This window comes from Tachyglossus aculeatus (assembly GCF_015852505.1).
Source record: "Tachyglossus aculeatus isolate mTacAcu1 chromosome 12 unlocalized genomic scaffold, mTacAcu1.pri SUPER_6_unloc_1, whole genome shotgun sequence".
NCBI classification, from domain to species: Eukaryota; Metazoa; Chordata; class Mammalia; order Monotremata; family Tachyglossidae; genus Tachyglossus; species Tachyglossus aculeatus.
The window spans coordinates 7310309-7333379 of NW_024044828.1; the positions used below are offsets into that span (position 1 = coordinate 7310309).

The window sequence follows — 23071 nt, forward strand, 5'->3', positions numbered from 1 at the left end:
CGAGGGAATTACAAGCCCATCTGAAATTTCAGACCTATTCACTTGCAAAAAGACAATCTTTACAAGCAAACAAATAAAAAACCAACTCACTGTAGTTCCATTTTTCCCTGTAGTTACCTTTCATCCTTTTCAGTGAGGCTTTTTTAATTTGACTGCAGCCTTCACCAATATCTCAGTGCCTGCGGCATTCCGTAGTTAATTTTATAACACACTGATTCCTGAGTGTATTACAGTTAGGAGGCTAGAGGACTAAAGCAAAGTATTTTTCTAAGAAGAAGGGGGGAAAACTAATGAACCTGCAAGATAATTATTTATTCCCTCACCTTTGTAGCCAGTCTTATCACTAAATAACCAGTGACACACAAACAATTAGCTTTCTCATAATTATGCCTGTCATATTTACAGGGAACAAAAATTATGGCTTGGGATGAGTTTACAATCAAGAAGGAAGTAATTGAAGTTTTAGAAACTAAACTGTGCATTTAAAATACATTAAAAACAAAAGTGTGATGAAAATGCATCTCAAATGAGTAATCACTACTCATGGCAGTCTTAAAAATCAGTTCAATAGGAAGAAATGCTTGCAGTTATTGCAAAATTATAAATATCAATTAGAATTGTTATGTGAACAGTGACAGTTCTTTCTTGGGTTTGGGCAAACTCTTTTGATTTTGAAAGGCTTAAGTAGGCAAACACCTGGGAAGATCAGATTTACAGGGGTGGGGATTTTCAAAAACTGAGGAAGAAAAACCCAAATACTCATATAGGACAAGCCTACCCATGACGTGTTAAGATTTTGAAAACAATTTTACTGAAGAAAACACATTTGGGGCTAAAATGTGCGCAAGGCAAGTACAAGGGCTCATACCCTAGGAAGTGTAAGGAATTAATTTCCTCAGGCGGTTGTGCAGGTTGAAAATATCAATAGGTTCCTGAAGGGTTTGGATAAATTCACAGGTGAGGGGGATATAAAAGATTAATAAAGCAAACATTAGGGATTGTAGAGGAGAGAAATGTTAGGGATTGACCACCCAGAACAATTAGAATTGATGCCAGAGATGGCAACAGTTTCAAGATTTTTCCAATCATTCTGCCACCACTTTCAAACAGCTAGTCTGGAAAAACCATATGTCTGACCTACTAATGGCCTTGCTGATACTCACATAGAATGATATCAGAGATACTTCTGGGCAGACATGTCAACCATTTCTGTAGCCTTTATCCCAGCCTCCAAATCAGTCCCAAGAATCCTGATATCAGTACGTCACTCAACCTACTGACAGCATTTCCAGATTTCCGACCTTTCCAGTCACCCATACCTTCAAACGGTGCTCATAGGGCTCAACTCTAGAGACAAACAGACCGGTGGTTGGTAAAAAGGAAGCACGAAACTGTCAGCAAACTTGGGCTGTGATGTCAGCCTATCACACTCTCAGTCAGAAGGACAAAGGATACTATCCCTCCCTAAACATGTAGTTCTCTATAGGTATGACCCCAAACTTTCACATTTCAGTTTTTCCACTTCCAAAACAGTATTATTAGTAACAACTCCTTTAATCACTTGGCTGTCCAGTTAGGTTCCTCTACACCACTGTCATAAAACAAAAACATGGATAGATTGATAGAATTGATAGTCATGACAGAGGAAAGCGAGTCAAGAGAATCGGAAGTCCTACACACAACCAGGTTTTCCATCTACCAGATCTCAGCAGTATCACTTTGTATACATGTCCAATGGAATGAAGAAAACAAGGTCATAGAAAACCAAATGAAGGTGACCAGCCTGTGCTTGTGTTGATTGCCAAAGTGTCTCACCCACATGGCATCAATCCCAAACAAAACCAAGGGGACATAGAGTAGTGAGACCCGGACTTTTTTTTTTGGTTTATTTTTTGGGTTTTTTTTTAGTAATGTTTGTTAAGTGCTTCCTGTCTCAAACACTGTTCTAAACTCTGGGGTAGATACAACTTAATTAGGTTGGACACAGTTCCTGGCCTTCATGGGACTCACAATCTAAGTAGGAAGGAAAAGAAGGGAACTGAGGCACAGAGAAGTTAACTGACTTTCCCAAAGTCACACAGCAAATATTTGGCAGAGCTGAGTTTAGAATCCAGGTCCTCTGACTCCCAAGCCTATACTCTTTCCATGAGGCCATGCTGTTTCCCATGGACTTAACACAGATTCAGCTCCTAGATAAGTTCTGTCAACACCTCCACAGTTAACATCAAATTAAAGGGAAGAACCATGGCCTAGTGGATAAAGCCCAAGCCTGGGAGACAGGGATACTGGATTCTAATCCCGGTTTAACCAAGATCACACAGCAGGCAAGTGGTGAAGTGACTTGGGCAAGTCACTTCACTTCTCTGTGCCTCAGTTTCCTCAACTGCAAAATGGGAGTTCAATACCTGTTTTCCCTCCGACAGTCTGTGATTCCTGTGTGGGATGGGGACTGTGTCTGACTTGATTAACTTGCAGGTACCACAGTTCTTGATACACAGTAAGCACTTAACAAATATCATGAAAAAGGCAGTATTATCAACAATTAAGTCCTGGAACACAGTCTGCCAGCCTCAAATTAATGCTTCCCGAATGCACTGATAGGGTGAGACCCAGAAGAAGATGGGTACCTAACTTGCTCTACGCTAAGCTGAAGTGAGGAAAATCATACACAAGGACAGAGGAAAAGCCTCCTAAAGACCCAGTAAAACAATCCTTGAATCATTTGAAGAAGCATGGGCGGTTGGGAGATGCAAAAATCCAATCGGGGATAATGGAGAACAGAGATTCCTTAACCACTGGGCAGATGAAGGAACAGTCTCAGGTTCTGTGCACTTCACAGCAATCTGCAATCTAAGCAATGCTTACAGCAGCACCACTCTCCTGCAAACTCTGATCTTTTAGCTGCAGATGGGCTTAGAAATGTTGGGAGTGGGAAGTGCTCACCTAAAGGCAGAGGACACACTTGCTCCACAGACATGAGGAAATGGACTTAATTTAAGGGGGAGAAGTTGCCTAGTGGACCAGATTAAATCACCTGACAGATCAGATTTTACTCATCCCTGTTCAGAAATGTCCAGAAGTAATTATAAAGAATGAGATAAATTCTAGCCATCTGAGAGAAGACGACTCTCAGATAGATGAGATATTCTGTGAGAGAAAATGGGAAGCTTTATTAAAAATGGGAGGACAAGAGGTAGAAATCAATGTGTTAAGTGTCAAACTGCTAGATATAGCCTTTTACCCTCAGGAGATATTACAGCAATGTCAGCTCCTTGATGCATGTTGGCAAATCACCATCAATGCCAAAGAGGGGGAAAAATAGGGCAGTTTCTTTAGGAAGTAACCAATGGCACCATCTCTACTAGCTGCAGGTGGAGTTTCAAGCTTAATTCCTCAGTCCTGATAAAAGATCTTGTTGTGTATCTTAATGGCTGCCAAAACTATTCAGTGTTTTCTTACATCCATAATATGGAGCATGTCAGTCATACGCGTAAGTAGCCCTTTGCTATTTAATTGATGGCATGTCTCAGATAATGATCGTCAAGACTCGGCCAAAATAATAAAGTGTATTGCAACCAATTTTGAATGTTGACCCAATGGGCGTGTTGGTACAGTTCCAAATTAACTGTAGTTTTGGAAAAAATCCTCCAAAGTTCTCACCTGATGGCTGCCCACTGCAGCCATCCCCAAGAGTCCATGAAACTGGGCCATTTGCACAGTCAGTTTTGATAAAAATCAATTTTGTTCCTTCTGTCATCCATTTTGTCCACCTGATAGCTATTTCAAGCTGAAACTTCGATTAACAATGCCTCTTTCATGTGGTTCTTTGTGTACTAAGTACCATTTCCACTCTATAGAATCAGGTAGTCTCTTACTAAAGTAATTACTGTGGACAGAGTCCATGATTTGGCAATCTGTAACAGAGGAAGATGGATAAGCAACTGTTGGTACCATTTCCTGTGGACACAATTCACATTTTCTTCAAATATTATTCCTATATCCTCTTTGAAATCTCTGCCCATCAAATTCTTAAAAGGACCCCCAGGCTGAAATGCTGGCCAATTTTCACAATGCTGTATGGCAAGGAATGTCATCATCTTGAGATTTAATTTTGAGTTCTCTATAGCAGCTCCTCCACAGGAAGATTGTGACTTCAAAGGACCCAGATATCAATCAATCAATGGAATTTATTGAGCATTACCATGTGCAGAGCACTGTACTAAGCACTTGAGAGAGTACAATGCAATGTTGTTGGTGAGCATGATCTCTACGCACAAGGAACTTGGACAAGAGGAGTGGATAGGTCCATACCCATCTGTAATTTATTTTATTGCTTCAGGGCTGTGAGACTGGGGGAGGGATGAATAACAAAGTGCTTAAGTGATATGGTCCCAGCTGCCCAATTACATAGGTGACATACAAAGGAAAGTTTAGAAGTAGCATGGCTTAGTGGAAAGAGCCCAGGCTTGGGAGTCAGAGGTCGTGGGTTCTAAAGCCGGCTCTGCCACTTGTCAGCTGTGTGACTTTGGGCAAGTCACTTAGCTTCTCTGTGCCTCAGTTCCCTCATCTGTAAAATCAGGATTAAGACTGTGAGCTCCACGTGGGACAATCCGATGACCTTTATCCCCCCCAGCACTTAGAACAGTGCTTAGCACATAGTGAGTGCTTAACAAAAGCCATTATTATTATTATTATTATTATTATTAGAATGAGAAGTGAGCACTTAGATTCAGTTTGAGCAAACTGTAGACTCCCTGAGGGCAGGGATTATTCCTTCTGTCCCTGTTGTTGGGTAGGGAGTGTCTCTGTTGCCAAATTGTACTTTCCAAGCTCTTAGTACAGTGCTTTGCACACAGTAAGCACTCCATAAATACGATTGAATGAATAAATGATACAAAGTGACCACTAAATTCATCATTAAAAATCTGCTCACTCCATTGGTGAAAGAGAAGAATGCTGATAAACATTAATAGAAATTCTGATTTTATACATGAATGGAAAAATGAGTGAATCCAAACCCTATATAAATTGCATTAATATTTTCATTTATTAATTTATTTGATCTATATATATGGATTTTTCTATACTACCAAAGAAGCAAATTCATCACAACATCTTTATACTACTAATAATAATTATGGTATTTGTTAGGCACTTACTATGTTCTAGGCACTATACTAAGTGCTGGGGTAGATACAAGCAAACCAAGTTGGACACAGTCCCTGTCCCACGTGGGGCTCACCTTCTCAATCCCCATTTTACAGATAAAATAACTGAGACACAGAGAAGTGAAATGACTTGCTCAAGGTCACATAATAGACAAGTGAAGGAGTTGGGATTACATCCCATGACCTTCAGATTCCTAGGCCCATGCTCTATCCACTACACCATGCTTAAAAGACTACATTTTTTTCCTTATAAACCATAGAACTTCAAAAATCAGCAAAATGTATGAACAAACTACTTAATACAGCCTGTTCCTTGCAATGGACCCGTTTGTATTTTGTACAGATTTTGAATGACTCCATGCTTTTCTAAGGGAGATCATACATCCCGAAGAGATTCACACAAATAAATAATGCATCGTTACTCTGAAATGTCTGGGCTTCATTTTACATGGGGAAAAGCATCCTGGACCCAAGAGAAAAGCAGCAAAACCTATTCTGTCCTTTAAGTTTTCTTTCTTCAGAAAGATTTGTTCCTTTGACATCTTAGCTAAGTTTCAGCGTGAGAAAGAATTAAGAGCTTAGTTTATGGTCATTAAAAATTATGCAGGGACTAGAAGCAGCATGGCATAGTGGATAGAGCATGGGGATTGGAGTCAAAAGGAACTGGGTTCAAATCCCCGCTCCACCACTTCTCTGCTGTGTAAACCTGGGCAAGTCTCTTGACTTCTCTGTGCTTCAGTTACCTCATTTGTATTATGGAGATTAAGACTGTGAGCCCCATGTGGGACAGGGACTGGGTCTAACCTGATTACCTTATATCTATCCCAGTGCTTAGCATAGTGTCTGGCACATTTATTGAGCCCTTAACACATATAAAAAAACAAAATCAAAATGGATGAAAATATAGATCATGTGTACTCCTTCCAACAATCTTACTGGGCTGGTTATAAAAGAACCTGAGAACTGCAAAGGACTGTTTTCATTGTCAAACTCTGCACAACTTGAGGACAATAAGACTACCTATAGAATTAATATTTGCAGTAGTAGCTGAATTCAATATTGCAGCACATACCAATAAGGTGTCAAAATTATTTATTCATTCATTCATTCATATTTATTGAGCGCTTACTGTATGCAGAGCACTGTACTGTTTGGGAAGTACAAGTTGGCAACATATAGAGACAGTCCCTACCCAACAGCAGGCTCACAGTCTAGAAAATTACAAACAGTGAGCCAATAACACTGAAAAGACACAGGCAATGAGATTCTCTTAACCCTTCTTGAAAAGAGAAAAAAAAGTTGTATTGCTTCATGAAGAAGTTCTGCTATAACTAATGCTTTTACTAGGTGTTTTGTCTAGAAAATTGCAAAGGTATTAATTAGGGAATGATTGTCCAGCAACGTAAACCTGGGTACACCATTGTGTGGTGTCACAAAACAAATGTTTGTTTTTTGTTTGTTTGTTGTTGTTTTTTTTTTTTTTGTGTGTGTGTGTGTGTGTGTGTGCGCGCGCGCGCACGCGCACACAAGTGTACAGCATCAGACACTGGGGATATTACAAGTCTTCCTTAACATAACATTCGGTGAGAATGCACTCCCCTCATTTTAAGAAATTCAGTGCATCAAAATACAGAACATGATAGGCTCCTTACCTGGGACTGCTAATATTAGCAGGCAGAAAATGTTATCTTCAGTCATATTTGTGCTAATTGCACCGACCAATTACTACCACGTTGCTTAGCCCATGCTTTGGCACTTGATAAATACTATCATTATCAGATTTTTTTTGCATCCACATGATATTTCTGACTATGTTGGTGATACCACAGTTGCATCAGCAACGGGTTGTGTGGCTTACTGGAAAGAGCACAGGCTTTGGAGTCAGAGGTCAGGGGTTCAAATCCTGGCTCCACCAATTGTCAGCTGTGTGACAGGGCAATTCACTTAAATTCTCTGTGCCTCAGTTATCTCATCTGTAAAATGGGGATTAAGACTGTGAGCCCCACGAGGGACAACCTGATCACCTTGTAACCTCCCCAGCGCTTAGAACAGTGCTTTGCGCTTAGTAAGTGCTTAATAAATGCCATTATTATTATTATTGTTGTTATTATTATTATTATCATTATCTGGTGCCTCCTGAGCAGAAAGAGCAGACTTCTCCGGTATCCCATTTCATGTTTCACTTTAGCCAAAACTTGGTTGAACAAATGGAAAACAGGAAGAATATGGATAAATGAAATCTATTGATCATTCCTCAACATTTTAGCCAATAGCTTTGACTCTTTCCTTACCCACTTCACCAGTCCAACTTCACCACTTTTCCTTTTAATTCTCCCTGGAGCTCTGCAAGACTCAATCCCAACAGTGGCTTCTCTAGGCTCAGGTTCTGGATTCCAGGGTAGGTCATGTAGCTCAAAGCTAAACCTGAGTGGCTTCAGGCTGTATTAGGATTCCTGTACAATTTCCAGATACCAACACTGCATTGGTTGTGTTTTGGGAGGTGTGGGTGTTTAGGACCCAGAGGTTCATGGTTTGGTAGTGTTAGGAACAGGGTGTTAGTGAACAAGAAATAATCCTGGACCAAATGGGAAGTAGCTAACTCCTCATTTCCAGTTGGTGGAGAGGGAAGGGAGCACCTTGCAGGTGCAGTGACCTCATACGGGCTCTTTATTTCATGATATCCTGGGTCACAGGTCTCCATGCAGGTAGCCAGAAGTATGGAGTAGGTTTCTTTGGAAACAGGCCAAAAGCACAGCCTAACTACAAGCCCTTCTAACAACCCCTTCTGGATCAAAAAAACTTCTTACCATTAGCTCTGAAGTACTCAGTCACTTTGCCCTCTCCTACCTAACTCCTCTGATTTCCCACTACAACCCAGCGCTCACATTTCTCTCCTCTAATGCCAGCCTACTCATTGTACCTCGATCTTGTCTATCTCCATCAATTTCTCACTTATGTCCTGCCTCTGGCCTGGAATTACCTCCCATTTCATATCTGACGAGACATTCACTCTCCATACCTCCAAAACCTTATTAAAAGCCCATCCCCTACAATAGGTCTTCCCCAACTAAGCCCTTGTTTTTTCTTCTCCCATTCCCTTCTGTGTAGCCCCTGCACTTGGATTTGCACACTTTGCTCACCCCATCCTCAGCCCCACAATATTCATGTACATATCTATAATATATTTATATTAACATTTGTCTCCCCCACTGTAGTCAAAGCTCTGTTTCTGTTTTTCAATGGTATTTGTTAAGTGCTTACTATGTACCAGGCACCATTCTAAGCACTGGAGTAGATATGAGGTAATCAGGTCCCACTTAGGGGTCACAATCTTAATCCCCATTTTACTGTGGAAAAGAGAAGTAAAGTGACTTGTCCAAGGTCACACAGCACACAAGTGACAGATCCAGGATAAGAACCCAGATCCCTCTGACTCCCAGCCCCATGCTCTAGCCATTAGGCCCTGCCGCTTATTTATTGTGGGCAGTGAATATGGCTACCGGCTGTTATATTGTACTCTTCCAAGCACTTAGTAGAGTGCTTTACACACAGTAAGTGTTCAATAAATACAATTGATTGGATACAATAAATACAATTGATCTCACCAGAATCTGGAGTTCTTCTTGAGTGAACCAGAAACCGAGGCAACCGAGGCAGTGTCTGGTGGTTTCCACCCACCCAGAGTTCTACCACTTCCTCTACCTTTGAGGTGCTCACTTTAGCACTTAGAACAGTGTTTGGTACACAGTAAGCACTTAACAAATACCATAATTAATTAAGTTAAAGCAAAATGGACCAAGGGCAAGCAGCAGCAGGGGCATAAGCAGCAGCCCTGGCTAATCACTACTGGCTAGGGGTGTCTGAAATTCTGACAAGCAAAATCCAAGATTTACAAGAATTTCAACTTTTGTTTCCTTAGTCTCAAGTCTCTGATATTCAAATTCAGGAGCAATAGTAACAGTTTTTCTGTTGTTGTTGTTTGTTTTCTTAAATATCTCTTGGCTGAAGCACTACTTAAGACTAGTACGAGATACATATGTGAGAATTAGACACAGTCCTGGCCCCAGACTCACTATCTAAAGATGATAGGGAAGGGAGGGACTTAGTGACAGATCCAAAAGGAAAGATGAATAATAAAACCACACTCCCCAAAATAAGGCACAAGGGCAATGATAAATTTAAGAGCCTATTCCTAGAGGCCCTTTGCAGCTCAGAGCCACAAGTGTTATAGTTACAGAGGTAGCTTTTTAATGTTCTAAAGGTTGAAAGGGCCTGAAGGGACTGGTATCCTTTACCAGAGCAGGGGCTGATGATGGAAAAGCCTTCTGGTGTAGAGGTTAAGTAGCTTCGTCTCTGGGCCACGGGCCTAAAGTCCAGTGTCAAGGAATAAAAATAGGCGATATCTTAAAATACAACAGGTGACTCAGTGGAAAGAGCAAGGGCTTGGGAGTCAGATGTCATGGGTTCTAATTCTGACTCCACCACTTGTCAGCTGTGTGACTTTGGGCAAGTCACAACTTCTCTGTGCCTCAGTTACTTCATCTGTAAAATGGGGATTAAGACTGTGAGCCCCATGTGTGACAACCTGATCACCTTGTATCCACCCCAGTGCTTAGAACAGTGCTTTGCACATAGTAAGTACTTAACAAATGCCATTAAAAAACAAAAACAGGTGACGTTTCACTTAAATAATTCAATTTTAGATGCTACTACCACTCCTAGAATCAAGTTGGCAAAGTGATCTTAAAGTGTAAATACATTGGATCCATTCCTAAGGAAAGGCTAGGTACAATTATCTAGACAGGCCTTAGTTTGAGTTCTCAGAAGCTTTCTAATGAATATGGCCTTACCACTTACAGAATTTTCTTCTACAAATGGTGGTTTTGATCAGAGGAGCATGAAATTGCATTTGTCATAAGAACACAGCACAAAGAGCCCACTACCAGTTTCCTTCCTGATGGACGCCTACTTATGTGACAATAAAACACTAGCAACTATAGGGATGATTCCCTTGCTTGCTCACTGATGAAAGGAAACGAATGGCTTGTAATGACGATAGCTGTTTTTAAGTCTTCAGACTGTCCTCCTTCTCAGTGTTTATTCAGTCGGTGCATTTGGCCCAGCTGGCAAATGCAGAAGCAGTGAGCATGCCTGAAATACTTCTGGTAAAGCAGCTGAAAATCTTACAGGGAATGAAATGTGCAGCAACTTTTCTGAGAGGGTGTCGGGTGCCACTTGCTGCTCCTAATATGCTGACTTAGCTGAGAGCACTGAGACCAGTGAGAGGTGTTACGGGTAAGTTAAGGACAGAACGTAGAGAAGCAGCGTGGCTCAGTGAGAAAAGCACGGGCTTGGGAGTCAGGTCATCAGTTTGAATCCCAGCTCCACCACTTGTCAACTGTGTGACTCTGGGCAAGTCACAACTTCTCTGTGCCTCAGTTACCTCATCTGTAAAATGGGGATTAAAAGTGTGCGCCTCATGTGGGACAACCTGACTACCTTGTACCCCCCCCTCAGCACTTAGAACAGTGCTTGGCACATAGTAAGCACTTAACAAATGCTATTATCATTATTATTACTGAAGAGAAATCTGATCTTTGCAGCCTTGCAGTACTTATCAGTCCTCCTCTCAGTGAGAAGAATCTCAAAACATACGGGATCAAGGAACTAAATGGGAAAATAGATAAACATTCTCTTACTTTTCCAAGGATGGACTGATTTCATTTCTATCTAGCTCAAATTCTAACAAAATTATTTTATGAGAAGGGTAAGGCAGGGAATGCTTTAGGCCAAAATGCTTCGTTATCTTGCTGAATGCTTTATCATTTCTCCTATTGAATGTGAATGTAGCTAACTCTACAACTTTTCCCTTTCTCTAGTGAATTACTGGAGTCTTCCAGCAGTAGCATAATTAGCCCTTCCTTCTCCTTGATTTTGATCCCCGGTATTCTTAATATAAAATATGCCCTGAATTTCTTAATATTTCAATTTTTATTTGTTGTGTTAAGCTCTCCTTATGTTTCTGTAAGAGAATAACTGAAACCGATCCAATTAGCTCAGTATCCTGCCTATTCCTAATGCTTCAGAGGTAAGGGGAAAGCACCTCTTCTAATATAGGTCAACTATGCTATACACTATAGAGATATTTATGTCTAATTTCGACCTAAATATAAATTTATATTCATAAATCCATAAGCGTAAATATGTTCCTACCTTTTTGCCCCAACTAGTCATCAGAAAGTGGAAAGGGACTGAGTGTCCACTTTACCTTGGAATAATATAATTTTAAAAATCAAATTCAGTTGGTTGTATCTTTTCCTTTTTATGTTGCTGTCATCCTAAAGTTTATAGTCTGTTTCCTTGTTCATAAAAGGAAAATTAATATGCTTATAATGATTATTTAGGTCCTCCAATGGGAAGATTTGAAAAAATTTCTGATCAGTCTTACTGTTAGGATAGCTGGTTAACAGGTAAGTTCCTCTTATTTCTCATAGATTCCTTACCCTACAAGAAGGGAGACGTGAGAGACATCTCTTCTGCACATAATGGTTCAATTTACATTGGAAGTCCAAACACCTCTACCAGAGGGTTGATTCTCAGTCATCACCCATGGAAAAAAAAAAAAGCATTCAAAATCCCAAGGCATGTGGTATAAGTCAAGCTCAAGTACTATATCTTTGAATAGTGCGTGTACATAAGTGCATATGCATTCAAATACACAACTGCATGAAAATATTAATAAATGTGTCATTTATTACGCATTTACTAAGTGTCAAACACTGTGGTGAATGCTAGATTATCAAATCAGACATAAGGGGCTCACAGTCTGAGATAATTTTTATCCCCACTTTACAGATGAGGAAAATGAGACAGAGCATTAACTTAACTGACTGGACCAACGTCACACATCGGGCAAGTAGCAGAGCTGGGATTAGAATCTAGCTCTCCTGACTGGTCCTCTGCTCTTTCCACTAAGTTGCACTGCTTTCTGATGTGAAGGCTTCCACAGTCAATAGTGAACACTTACTTTTGATGAAGATACCACGGAGATTGTATTGAGCAGCTGTGGGCCAATTTTCTACCAAGAGCCACTAGACACCTTCAGGATGGAACTTGGTTCAGCGCTCTGACTAGTCTCTCTAGAAACGTTTCAGTCCTGAACAGAAGGTGTTCTTGACACCATTCAATTATGAAAAAAAAAAACCCTTGATGAAATATCTTATTAAAGAAACCCACCTAAAACCATTAAGCACCCCCATTTAGATGCTGGGAAAGAGGAGAGAGGAAAAGAGGGAGGTAAGCAAAGTGAAATATTATATTATTTTCTAATTAAGTAGGAGAGAAAAGAAAATGACACTGACAGATGTGCAATCAAAATTCTTTTGTGCTTCTTACTCCATGAAGATAAAAGTGACCTGAAGATGTAAAGAGGATAACTAAAACAGCATTGTGTTTGACCACATACCTCTGACAGTGATTATATTATTTATTATCACACCCTCTCTGTTCATAGGGATGCAGATTATCCTGTCAGAGGGTTGACAAATGACCCAGGCCATGAAATAGGTGTCAGAGCACCTAGATTCCAATCCCCCCACTGTTGGATAGGAGTCATTATAGTTTATAATTTGATATTTAAATCAGTAAGTCCAGATTTTTCTGAGGAAAGACAGGATAAACAATCATTTGAAGCAGTTCGTTATATATCAACATGGCAGGGAGGCAGCATGGCCAGCTGTGGGACTTTGGGTGAGTCACTTTTCCACTCCAAATTTTAGGTTCCTTATCTGTAAAATGAAGATGAGATACATTCTGCCCTGCGAGGAACACAGAGCGATTTGATGATTTTTCCATTTATATCAAAGTCTGCCTCCCCTCTAGACTTGTAAACTCCTTGTGGGCACGGTGGGAACAGGTCTATCAACCCTGTTGTACTCTCCCAAGTGTCCAGTATAGTGCTCTGCACACAGTAGGTACTCCATAAATATCCTTGATTTAATAGGCATTTAATAAAGAGAAACATTAATTAAATTACCTAGATATGTGTTAAAGGAAACATTTTGTCCATCAAATCCTGGGACAAATGAAAGGGCTTATCCATGGAAGACAGCAGGAATCCTCAGTGCAGAAAGAAATTGTGCTGCTGTCCACCACTGCTATCGTAACACCACGTATGTCTTTCTTCATTATAAAAATAACAACAACTATGGTATTTGTTACGAGCTTACTAAATGCCAGGCACTGTACTAAGCCCTGGGGTTCATGCAAGGAAATTGGGTAGGACACAGTCCTTGTCCCACATGGGGCTCACAGTTTTAATTCCCATTTAACAAATGAGGTAAGCGGGGCACAGAGGAGTTAAGTGATTTGCCCAAGGTCACACAGCAGACAAGTGGCAGGGCTGGGAACACAGGTCCTTCTGATTCCCAGGTCCATGTTCTATCCGCTAGTCTACACTGCTTCTTTCTTCATTCATTCAGTCGTATTTACTGAGCGCTTACTGTGTGCAGAGCACTGTACCAAGAGCTTGGGAAGTACAAATCGGCAACATATAGAGACTGTCCCCACCCAACAACGGGCTCAGTTGTGTCCTGCAGTCATCAGTAAGGATTGTTTGAACTAGGCTTCTCAGCTAGAGTGCAACATATAGGCACGCTGCCAGTTGCCATGAGCCGCACATTCTGCCATCTGCAAGCTGTACCTGTACTTCATAGGCTTACCATTTCCCTCAATATTTCTGGTGACAGACGGGAGCAAAATCCTGACTGTTAAGGCTTTACCTTCTATTCTGAATCAGATAACTCCAGAATGAATACGCACAGTCTTGGAGAAAAAAGTCTTGACTTGTTGGGGTTGCTTTGAGTAAGATGAATTGCGAGGGACCTTTGTGTTCTCTCTGGTGTCCACCTAGTACTGCCGACCATGTTATAGCTGGTCTTTCCCCAGAGTCCCAGCTATTGAGTTAAAAACTTTAAAACATAGAAAAACAATAAATGTAGGAAAAGTATCCATAGGTAAGAGGAGCCTGGAGTCAGACAGAGGTGCTCGGTTCTAATCCTCACTCTGCGACCTCCCTGCTATATGGCCTTGGGCAAGTCACTTAATTTAACTATGCCTCAATTTCCACAACAGTAAAATAAGGATTTATTAGCCGTTCTCCTTCCTATTTAAACTGGGAGATGTTGTCCAACCCAATTATCTTGAATCAGCCCCAGCACTTATCCAGAGCTTGACACATAGTAAGCACTTAAATATTACCATTACTATTATTATGAACATTAGCATCAGAAATCAACTAATCAATCAGTAGTATTTACAGAGCACTTATTCTGTGCAAGGTACATTAAGACTGCGAGCCCCATGTGGGACAGGGACTGTCTCCAACCCGATTTTCTTGTTATCCACCCTAGCGCTTAGTACAGTGCCTGGCACATAGTAAGCACTTAGTAAATACCATAATTATGACTATTACTGTTCTAATTGCTTGGGACAAGATGGCTAGAGGTAGTAGACAATCCCTTCGCTCAAAGAAGTTACAGTCTAGTGACGGAGAGAAGACATATTAGCTAGAAAAAATAGTGCCTAGGGCATTAATATTAAGATCATCTAGTGGACAGTAAGCAGGTACATCCCCTGGTAGCCCCCTGCTAACATTCAGGAAATCTAAGTATCAGTGTCAGTTTAATTGTACTTACTAAAAATGGTGCTATGGCACCATCATACCACAGATACAGGATAATAGTAGTAGAAAAGTATCCTGCAGTTCTAAGATGATGCTAGCGATGGTAAGTCTGCATCCATGAATCATCATCAATCGTATTTATTGAGCGCTTACTGTGTGCAGAGCACTGTACTAAGCGCTTGGGAAGTACAAGTTGGCAACATATAGAGACAGTCCCTACCCAACAGTGGGCTCACAGTCTAAAAGGGGGAGACAGAGAACAAAACCAAACATACTAACAAAATAAAATAAATAGAATAGATATGTACAAGTAGAATAAATAAATAAATAGAGTAACAAATATGTACAAACATATATACATATATACAGGTATGCTGAATGTAAGTCAGCACTGGCTTTCAATAACAAGCCATAACAAAAGGTCACAGTTAACCACCAATGAAATGCTAGTCAGTAAAAAGAGTTCTGACATTTAAAAAGCCGATGTACCTGGGGGTTCTGGTCATTAGCTGGGCATGTAAGAGCCAGCTCTATGCATTAGATAAACTTTTTTATGGCATTTACCAAGCATTTAATATGTGCCACGTATTGTATAAAGAGCTGGGGAAGATACAAGATAATCAGGTTGGACCCAGTCCATGTCCCTGAGGTGTTGACAGTCTTAATTCCCATTTTACAGGTGAGATAATTGAGGCACAGAGAAGTGAAGTGACTTACTCAAGTCACACAGCAGACAGGTGGTAGAATTAGAATTAGTATTAGAATGCAGGTCCTTCTGACTCTATATGCTAGACTTCACTGCTCCTCAAACTCTTGCTTGAGACCTTGGCCCAATTCATTCATCTCATTTTTAAAGTGACATGGTGAAATGAAAGAGATTCCAGGTGAAGTAACAAAGGAATGCATAGGATGGGAAGAGTGGTCTATGAGAAGAAACTGAATGAGTTACAAGTTATCCAGCCTGGAGTGGCTAAGGAGCACTTAATAATTATCTCTGAGGATATAAAAGTTTCTTTCAGCAAAAAATTCACCCTGCCTAAGAAGATTGGACAGAGGGGGACATTGGCTTAAATTGCCACTGGAGAGACAGATTGGCTAGATATGAGGAAGAAGTCCTTGTCTTAGGGTTGGGCCAGGCTAGTGAGTTAGGTGGCAGAATTTCTAGCATCTACACAAGGGACAAGAATATCATCTGGGCGAAACGATTTGAGCAGTCACTTGCCTGGAGGCAGAGTACTAGCCCATATAACCTCTCAGAATCTCTTCCAGCCCTGCGATTCTCTGATTTACACTCTGCCTCTCTGCTACCCATTTTAATAGCAGCCCATGCCTAGGCAGCTTCTTTTCCCTGACATGCACTTAGTGAAATGGCCCATCCAATGCTGGGGATTTACAGCCGTTTTTGCAGCGTATGCCACTGTCAGGCTCCTCTTTTAAATATTAATCAAAATATTAAAGAAACAAAAATAGTCTACTGAGTACATATGAAATTAAAGCCACCATGTGAAAATAACCCATTTCCCCCCTCTGTGTTACACTTAAGTCCACAACCCCTAAACATTTTAATACTCACCCAATCCCTCTCCTTTAGACTGTAAGCTCCCTATGGGCACAGGATGTGTCTACCAGTGCTGGTGTATTTATAAATTCCAAGCATTTAGTACAGCGCTCTGCACACGATAAACACTCAATATATACCATTGATTGACTGATCCCCACAGCACTGATGTACACATTCTTATACTGTTATTTCCTTACCTGTATTTTACTCTCGTGTCTGTCACCCATCCTAGATTGTAAGCTCCTTGAGGGCAAGGAGCATGTCTGCCTTTTCTAATATACTCTCCCAAGCACTTTGAGTATGCCATATTCTGGAAGCTGGGACAGCGCTGATCAGAGCAAGCTTAGCTTCAAAGTAATGTCACACTCTTGCTCAGCAAAATGTTTACTGATGTCGCAGATCCAGAAACTTGTGGGCAATTACTTCCCTATAAGGAATGGATTTCAATAGTCCAAACAATTCTCACTTCTTAAAACCAGATTTTTTGAACCATTTTGCTCAAGTTATTTAAAACATTTTTCCCTAAAAGCTAAACTTCATCAGAAGATATAGTTCAGAGAAGGGGAAAAAAAAAGGTTTTAAAGGCTGAAGTGATCTGGGCCAAGTAGAAATGACCAGTCTGTTACACTCAATAGAAATTCCATAATTTGACCGAGAAATCAATGGGACGAAAAGATAATTAAGCAAATCCAAATAATCCAACCCTCCGCAGAAACATATTAGGATTCCAGATATTGTCATCGCATCATCATCTAGCTAGATGAGTCAATGTTGAAGTAAAAGCAAGGGTATATTAAAATATTCAAAGCTTCAGAATGGATGCATTAATTTTTAATTAAAGTTACCCTTGAAACATGAGGGAAACAACCAGTGCTGTTACTGGGAAAGTCACCACCAATATTTGTTTATCAAACCTTAGCTCAACTTTGTTTCTGCAAAAATGCCTAGAGACTTTTAGGACTCAGTGGGGACTCTTAGCAATGCTGGTGTCTGAACAATGATACAATAGACTTGTGCCCCTGACATTTCCTAGGAGGCACAGTTAGCTCTTCTGCAGTTTTCTTTCAACACATTGCCTGGAGAACTTGTTAATTAATACCTTAAGCCATTTCAGCTAGAATGCTGAGCTAATCACTGGGTTCTAGTGGTGAGGTCTCAGCTGGCTTTCACTCCTGAACAGCAATCTGCATTCACAGACAAAGGGGTGCAATTCCTATCTGGTCAAGTTTTCAGAGGTGACCAAAGCAAGTAAGTAATGCAAGGTAAGGATAAACCTGCACCCAGACATGAATAAGTCTGGAAGTTGTTGTTCTGAAATTAATGATACCTAGAACCCATCCTTAGGCCACTTATTTTCTTTTTTTAAATTCTGATGGGTGGGTACTAATCCATTCCTAACTCAAAGCATAATATGAAAAGGAACATTTATCAAATCCTATTAGATTTTCTGTTGAAATGAATCTAAGTATTTATTCTAATACAAAAAGGGGAAAAGAGGTAATACAAGGGGACTCAATCAATTAATAACACTTACTGAGTGCTTACATTGAATTAAGCACTTCGAAAAGTACAATAAAGTATGCAATTCCTCCTGCCCCACCCCATCTACTTCACCCACTCACCTAGGATTCCTCTTGCTCTCATTAGCTCTAATTATTGTGCAGACTCTAATCTCACTGCCGCTGAAGACCCACTCTCCAATAACAACCTCTTCAATTAATGGTAACTAATGAGCACTTACTATGTGCAGAGCACTGCACTAAGTATTTGGGAGAGTACAATACAGCAGAATTAGCAGACATGTTCCTGCCCGTAATGAGCTTATAGTCTAGAGGTCTTCCCCTGCCCTTCTCTCCCTTACACCTGCTCCTAGCAGAACGGTTGTGTCACCCAACAAAAACCTTCCATTTCTTTACCCCCTCTACATTTCAAGGTGATCATAGCCCATTTGCTCTCCCTATTCAACTTCACCTCTCTTGAACCACAAATCCATACCCTCAACTCCACCATCTCTACTAGACTCAACTCCATTGATCACATACCCTCAACCGGAAGCCTGAATCACTTCTGCAGTACACTGTAAGTCAATCCTGTAATTACCCATGTGTGTTTTTGTTACGCAAGGAGGCTGTGGAGAAGGAAAACCAGCAGCAGAGTGGGAAGCTTACTACAGCACTCTGCACACAGTGGTGCTCAAAGTGGATGATCATAACAATGAACAGCAATGAACTTGCAGGATTCTGTTGTAATTATCTGAAGTGAATTTTCTTCTTATCAGTGTTTTTCAATTACATCTGTTTCTGCTGCAATTCAAAAAACCACAAATGGCCACTTGGCTAAACTTTAAGATGTTTCCGAAAGGAAGTCCAGGCTCTGTTGAATTATGGAATAAAGTAAGCATGAGGTACAGTAATTTCTCATTTTAACAAACATCAGGGAACATTTGATTTATGTAAACTGGAAATGTGTCAGATTGAAAGTGGCTCCAGTGAGCTTAGGAACACATACAGATGACTACTAATTGATGAAAAGTCTGTTGGTAATTCATTAAAAAGAACTCTAATAAACCAATATACTCATCTAATGTCTCACGGAAACTTTAAATGCTTTACATGCCTACTGTCAAAGGTCAGAGGGGTTCTTAGACCCATCAAGTGGAAATGATTTCCTGATGGCATTCAGGCATTGAACCAGACCCAGGTGCTATTTTTGGAAAACTGGAACTTTCTAGTGGGAAATGTCCTCCTCATTCAAATCTGTGTGGGCAACCAAACTTCAAGCACCAACCCAAAACATGTAGAAATTGCCTTATGAATAGAAGAATGCTTCTTTAAGCCACACACCTCTATTCCCCTCTAAAAACGCAGCCTAAAGTGCAATATCCACCTGAGCAAAGATAGCACTTCAGGCTTTTCCAGGCTCAGACTCTCCTCCTTGATTTTCCTCTACTGGCATCCTGGTGGGTCTCAGAAAGGGTGGGTAGTGGGCAATGTGGGATGAAGGGAAAGTACTAAGCCTCTAGCCTCCCCATGTAAACAGGACAGATGCTGACAGCATCAACAGGGACTCAGAACTGCAAGGAAGCACATCTGATCCTATTTGTAAGCTTCTTCACTGCACTGGCCCCATCCCCTCAGTCAGCCATTGAAACATTTCCTAGATGGGCAAAAATTGAGAGGAGGCTGAGTGTTGAGGATCCATGGGCAGAGAGAGATGGAAATAGTAACTCTCATCCCTATGGCCGAAAACCTTCTGAGAACAAGGCCCCACTGCTCCAGATTTGATGTCACCTTTGATTGAATGACAGGGTCATCTCTACGTCCACCAGAATTTTAACCCAGAAGTTAACTCATCAAACTCCTAAAGCAAACATTTCATTTCTGCCAGAGATATGTTTATTCCTATACCTGTACCTTCAAAAAGTAAAATACCTTCCACTCTTCATTCATGTTCCCCTAAAAAGCAGATAATTAGGTAATGCTGTCATTTTCAACCATACGTGTCAATGACTTGTCAAACTTCACTTGCCCTGCCAAACTAGAATCAGTAATACGTAAACCAAGTCAACCAATACCAAATGCCCCAAAGACAAAACATAACCCTAAATATACCATATCATACACCTACTGTATAGATCCCATGCACATCAAATCTTGTCACATTTCATGGCCAGCACTGCAAACAATCCTCTGAAATGACCTGTTCAAAATGTTTTCTTTCATAGATGTTGACCGTTACAAACTCACCACCAGGGCTTTTGATCTGTTGCTCAGGAGTTTTTCTATGTCTCTGGCTGCAATTTCCACCAGTTGCCGGGCGTTATTTGGCTCTACGGTGTACAGGTCTTTGTACTTCGTATAGATCTGCAGGTGGAACCATAATTGAGAACAGTTGTAATTCCATCATAGCTGTGCTCATTTGCTTGACAATTGCTGACAGGGAAAATGGATTGCAAACCATTAGTGGAAGGAAATTCCCCTACTGATTCTCCCCAGAGGTAATTTACCATCCCTTATGATCTTAGCAATTGCTATGAAATTCAGTTGAACAATAAAGGGTCTGCCTTTCATAAACAGGTTGAAGCCACATTAAAAAATCCAAATCACAATTCTTCGGGGGCTACATGTGCTCACAGTATGGCTCTCTGGGGAGAATTACTCTAGAGTAGCATAGGATGAGACTCTGGCTGCCAAGATTCTTGGAAAAAGAGAAAGTGAATGAATCTGTGGCTGGAAGAGTGAGATGAGGGAATCCATCACATGGCCAACAGATGGCTCGCACGTGCCTGGCTAGTCTCCCCTGTGGCACACTTCCTGGTGGTAGTTGTACTATCTTGTGAGTAGAGAATTTAAGCACAAACAAGGACTTGTTCAACCCTAAGAAGCAGCACAGCCTAGTGGATAGGCCAAGAGATTGGAAGTCAGAAGTACCTGGGTTCTAATCCCAGTTCTGCCGCTTGTCTGCTGTGTAACCTTGGGCAAGTCACTTAACTTTTCTGTGCCTCAGTTACCTCATTAGTAAAATGGGGATTAAGACTGTGAGCCCTCTGGGGGACAGGGATGGGGTTCAACCTGATTATCTCTATCTACTCCAGTACAGTGACTGGCATAGAGTAAGTGCTTAATAAAGGCTATTAAAAAAAAACAACCTGCTTTTTGTGCAGACCTCCAGAGACCTGCTTACTGCTAACTGCTCTGACGTTTTCTCCTTGGTTATCTTTTAGAATTAAAACGTGGTGACCTCAGAGATACCAATGGAGTGAGTCATCATTACCAATGGTATTTATTGAGAGCTTATATGTGTAGAGCACTGTACTAAGTGCTTATCTTTCTGTTGTGTTCATCTTTCCTCAGCTATTTGAGAACAGGAAGAATGTGCTTTGCATCCAGTAGACAATATAAGTGACTGGATGGGAGAGACAAGGCCCATATCCACTTATAGTATGTTAAAGAAATGATGGGTTTCAACAATATCTTTAATTTATTTATTTTAACGTCTGTCCCCCCTCACCCCCAGACTGTAAGCTCATTGTGGGCAGGGAATGTGTTCGTTTATTGTTGTATTGTACTTTCCCAAGCACTTAGTATGGTGTTCTACACACAGTCAGTGCTCAATAAATATGATTGAATGAATTAACAACCTAAGAATCCCTCCTTCACTTTTTGGAAATACAGCCAAAAGTGAGAATTGAAGAATAATTCAGAAAATGATGCCTGTGTTCCATTCTCCTTATTAACCTGTGGACTTTCCGGAAAAAATAAGAAGTCTTCCCTGACTAAGCCCTCCTCTTCTCTTCTCCCATTCCCTTCTGTGTCACCCTGAATTGTTCTCTTCATTCATCCTCCCTCCCATCCCCACAGCACATATATATATATATATATCTGTAATTTATTTATGTATATTAATGTCTATCTCCCCCTCTAACTTTGAGTTCATTGTGGGCAGGGAATGTGTCTGTTGTTATATTGTACTCTCCCAAGTGCTTAGTAGAGTGCCTTGCACACAGTAATAGCTTAGATATGATTGAATGAATGAATTACTCCCCATTTTCCAGATGAGGTAACTGAGAGGTTGAGAATCACGTAACAGAGAAGTAAAGTGATTTGCCCAAGTTAGCATAACAGACAAGTTGGCAGATGGGATCATTACCTTCAACAAAAAAGGAGATGAACTGTACTAATAAGTGTAATGTAAAGAGAGATAAATGATATGGCACATGGACTGTCACTCCAAAGGTTTCTGTTTTATCAGTATTCTTCAGCCCACACTGGATATCTAGGAATTGACAGCATGCCACTGGGATGTATAAATAGGACCTTCCCATGAAAACATCCCTAAATCATCTTCCCTCTTTATTGGGACTTGGGCCTTAATTGAAGACTGCAGTCAGACTGGGGAGGAGCTAGTTAGTGACAATCAACTGAAAAATTACCTTTGGAACACCACATTCTTAGGAACCTCAGAGATCCCGCTGAGCAGCATTACTTTGGTGTTCAATTGTTAATGGCTTCTATACTTGTTTCCCCTTCTTGGTGGTGAGCTCCTTATGGGCAGATTTTGTCTTTAGTTCCATTTTTCCTCATCTTCTCAAGCACCTACTACATTACTATTCCCATGGCAGATACTCCAAAAATATTTTGGATCATAGTTATGACTAACCAATTAATGATTTGCTGTGGTCCCGTTTAATCAATCAATGGTATTTATTGAGGCTTATCATGTGCAAAGCACTAAGTGCTCGTTTATCCACAGATTCCCATCACATTAACAAAAATACTCAACCACATTTTTGACATAAGCATGCAATGTATAATCAGCTCCTGATTACTTAGTGGGTGGCTCTCCAGTTTGTGAATTTTCTAGATGTCCACCTTCTTTCATCCTCCAGCTTTGCTCATCCATTAGCACTTTACTGCTCATTAGCACCTCTACCAAAGTGCTGGCAAAGGAAGAAATGAAATGATTTCTTTCTAGACTTGGCCTGACTAGTTCATTAGTCACTTTGTCCCTGGGAACTATTTGGAAACTCATACTTTTCAGTGTCATAACAGCAGAAATCTGTTGTGTCTTTCAGGGGAATCTATATGGTGTGATTAATACAGGATTTAGAATATTTTAAATAGCATATAAATTTTTATCTGTCCATTTAGGCTTCCTAGG

General features: G+C 40.6%; 1 protein-coding gene across 4 annotated transcripts in view; it reads right to left on the reverse strand.

The window, feature by feature from the left end:
• Positions 1-23071, reverse strand: part of CACNA2D1 (calcium voltage-gated channel auxiliary subunit alpha2delta 1) — a 441193-nt gene that overhangs the window by 346469 nt on the left and 71653 nt on the right. For all 4 annotated transcript variants that reach the window (XM_038740942.1, XM_038740940.1, XM_038740941.1 and 1 more), the window contains exon 3: positions 20158-20274. In XM_038740942.1, the coding sequence (XP_038596870.1) occupies positions 20158-20274 (117 nt within the window). The remainder of the gene's footprint in view (positions 1-20157; positions 20275-23071) is intronic.